This window comes from Trachymyrmex cornetzi, unplaced genomic scaffold (assembly GCF_001594075.2).
Source record: "Trachymyrmex cornetzi isolate Tcor2-1 unplaced genomic scaffold, Tcor1.1 scaffold991, whole genome shotgun sequence".
Classification (NCBI taxonomy): domain Eukaryota; kingdom Metazoa; phylum Arthropoda; class Insecta; order Hymenoptera; family Formicidae; genus Trachymyrmex; species Trachymyrmex cornetzi.
In genome coordinates, this window is record NW_017300345.1 from 33,074 (window position 1) to 36,206 (window position 3,133).

Consider the following 3,133-nt stretch of genomic DNA (forward strand, 5'->3'; position numbering starts at 1 on the left):
CCTACGTCCCTCTCTCTCATTTTCCTCGACCAACATATCCTATACCACTACACGGATCGCGCAGTCCATTCTCTATGTCTTTGTGCGCAGGACTACTATATTCATGAGCGCTGCGAGTGTCGAGAATCGGAACTTAACTCGAAATCTAAAATCGGTCCACTTTTATTTTATGGAGTGGGGTCTCCTTAGTATCTTCCTTCCTGGTTTCATGTTTGTTCCTGTTGTTACATGTAAGGGCCTACGCACAATAGAGGAACAAGAATTAGATATTAAGATTTCAACCTATCAGAAATCGTGTATTTCGATGTAATCAGTTTCTGATAGGTTGAAATCTTAATATCTAATTCCTGTTCCTCTATTGTGCGCAGGCCCTAAACATCAAAACTGAGGCGGGAAGATTACTATTCTTGACTTATACTTTCAAACTATAAAGAGATTTGGAACAGTTTTATGAAAATATGAATTAGAACTGAATCGTAAGTATTATATATGATAAAAAGAGTTTATAACGCATTGCATACGAATGTCTTTATTAATATCTCGATTCCTTTTCGTAATATAGAGATCAAAGAATGCAATATTGTGTGAAACGATTCAAAATATTGAACGATATTAAAATTACGTTATTGTTCGCAAGTATTGTATATATTATATGAACTCTTTATTTTTTTCATAATTTTATTTGTACAAAAATTCTTCTGTAAGAAAGCAATATTGCTAATATGAATTATATCGATTTTATTTAATTTTTATTCCAGGAAAATGTCTGATCCAAGCCCTAAACAACAAAATCGAAAAAAATCTTCTATACATAATTTTTTTACGAAATACGACAATATTTCGATACGATATACCATATGCTTAAGGACATACAAAAAATATGGAAACACGACTAATTTACTCAACCACCTACAGCGAATGCATCCAGAATATATTGATTCAATTGATAATTCTGAACAAAAAAAAATGTGCCAAATGGTAACATCTATCGATGAAGAATCTGAAGAACTTGATTCGGTTTCGGAATTATCAACCTCAACATCTATGCAATCTCAGGAATTAAGTTCTTGCACTTCAATGTGTACATCAGAAAGGAAAATCCCCGTTTGCTCAACATCAAAGAATCCTTTGCCTAAGTTCCAAATACAGCCATCCACAGATAAAGCATTTCACAAAATCGAAACGTACCGTGGTAATTAAATAGAAGTCATGTAAAGAGTATACATCTCAGCTTATCTGCGCCTTATTTAAATTTTTTTATTTCAGACGGTGGTATGTTAGCGTCTAAGATTACAAATGGTATCCTGTATATGATTGCGATAGATAAACAGCCTTTTTCGATGGTCGAAGATGACGGATTCAGGAAATTTTTAAGTATCTCTCTCGGTGGCACCTCTATATACTGTACCACGTCGAAAAACTATCACAAAGCGGCTAGATGAAAAGTACGAGCTACTCAGTTCGAAAATCAGAACTATGTTTTCGAAGATCGATCATCTTTGTTTAACAACAAACATTTGGACAGAGCCGTTCAATACTCGGAGTTATATCGGCATACCTGTACATTACATCAATTTCGAAACTATGCAACTAGAAAATCTGTCTTTGGGGATAAAGGAACTCGAAGAAAGCCATGATGGAAATTATATATCGAAAATTATAAGCGAAATATTAGATGAGTGGCATATTCAAATCAATTCAGTAGTAGCTGTAATTACAGACAACGCTTCTAACATCAAAAAAGCGGTACGGGATACGTTTGGACGCAAAAGACATATACCATGTTTTGCTCACACACTAAATCTAGTTATCCAAGACGCAATCGCTACAATACCGGAATTCCAGGCTATAGTAAAAAAAGTAAAAAGTATTGTTACATACTTCAAACGCAGCGTCAAATGCACTTAACGAGTTGCAGACTTCTAATCTTGAAAATGGCCAGAATATTTTAAAATTAAAGCAGGAATGCGAGACACGCTGGAATTCGCTTTTCTATATGATTGAAAGATTCATTCAATTAGCAAATCTAGTGAATACCGTATTGCTCACTCTTCCACGAAAAAAGCATGATGATATACCAGAGATGACAACACACACCGATCTACTAATTTTGAAAGATATCTGTGCTATTTTGCGTCCAATTTTGAACGCGTTACTACGGAGATATCGGGCAAGTTGTATGTCACTTGTAGTAAGATCCCTATCATTAATTGTCTGATAAGAACTTTGGAAAAACTCGACATTACTCATGAGATTTCAGAACGCTTTCATAAAAATGTTTTACTACAACTCCAAAATAGATTTCGAGGAAAGGACACATTATGGAGATATCGGGCGAGTTGTATGTCACTTGTAGTAAGATCATCCCTATCATTAATTGTCTGATAAGAACTTTGGAAAAACTCGACATTACTCATGAGATTTCAGAACGCTTTCATAAAAATGTTTTACTACAACTCCAAAATAGATTTCGAGGAAAGGACTCAAACATTGAAACAAACAGTTTTCTTTCTATATCTACTTTGTTGGATCCACGCTTTAAGAAGCTGCACTTTAGCAATTCATTAGCGGTTTCTACAGCAATAAGCAAGATCTCCCAGTTAATGAAAAATAATCAAATAGAAACGCAATGTAATGTAGAAGAGAATATAAATATTCCTAGAAAAGAAGATCTTTGGAACATTCACGATGAATTAATAGCTTCTTCATCATTAAATTCTGACGAGCCTGGTGGCATACCAGTCGAACTTCGACAATTTCTTAATACTAATGTCATTAGCAGAAGTGAGGATCCATTCAAAATTTGGCAAAAATTGAAGGATGTTTATCGAATGGTGTATGAAGTTGCCATGAAGTATTTTGTGTCGGAACATCAGTTCCATCTGAACGGTTGTTTAGTGCTGCCGGAAATATTATCAGCATGAAAAGAAGCAGAATTAAGGGGAAAAGAGCGTCGCAGATTATATTTTTAGGGTCTTTGCTTAAGAGATATTGGAAGTAGATACCAACAGAGATATTGGATATGAAATCAACGTAAAAATTTAAGAAAGTCATTTAAGTTTCACTTTAATTCATAGTTTATTTTATAACAGTTCCTAGCTGTTTATGCTTTTATTACTTTATTATAAAGAGT

The 3,133-nt window shown here is 34.2% G+C and overlaps 1 protein-coding gene across 1 annotated transcript; it reads left to right on the forward strand.

The window, feature by feature from the left end:
* Positions 1–2,321: 2,321 nt before the first annotated feature.
* On the forward strand, positions 2,322–2,924 carry LOC108770272 (uncharacterized). The gene has a single exon (XM_018521766.1). It carries the CDS (start codon positions 2,322–2,324, stop codon positions 2,922–2,924), a length of 603 nt encoding a protein of 200 aa, XP_018377268.1.
* The last annotated feature ends 209 nt before the right edge of the window (positions 2,925–3,133 follow it).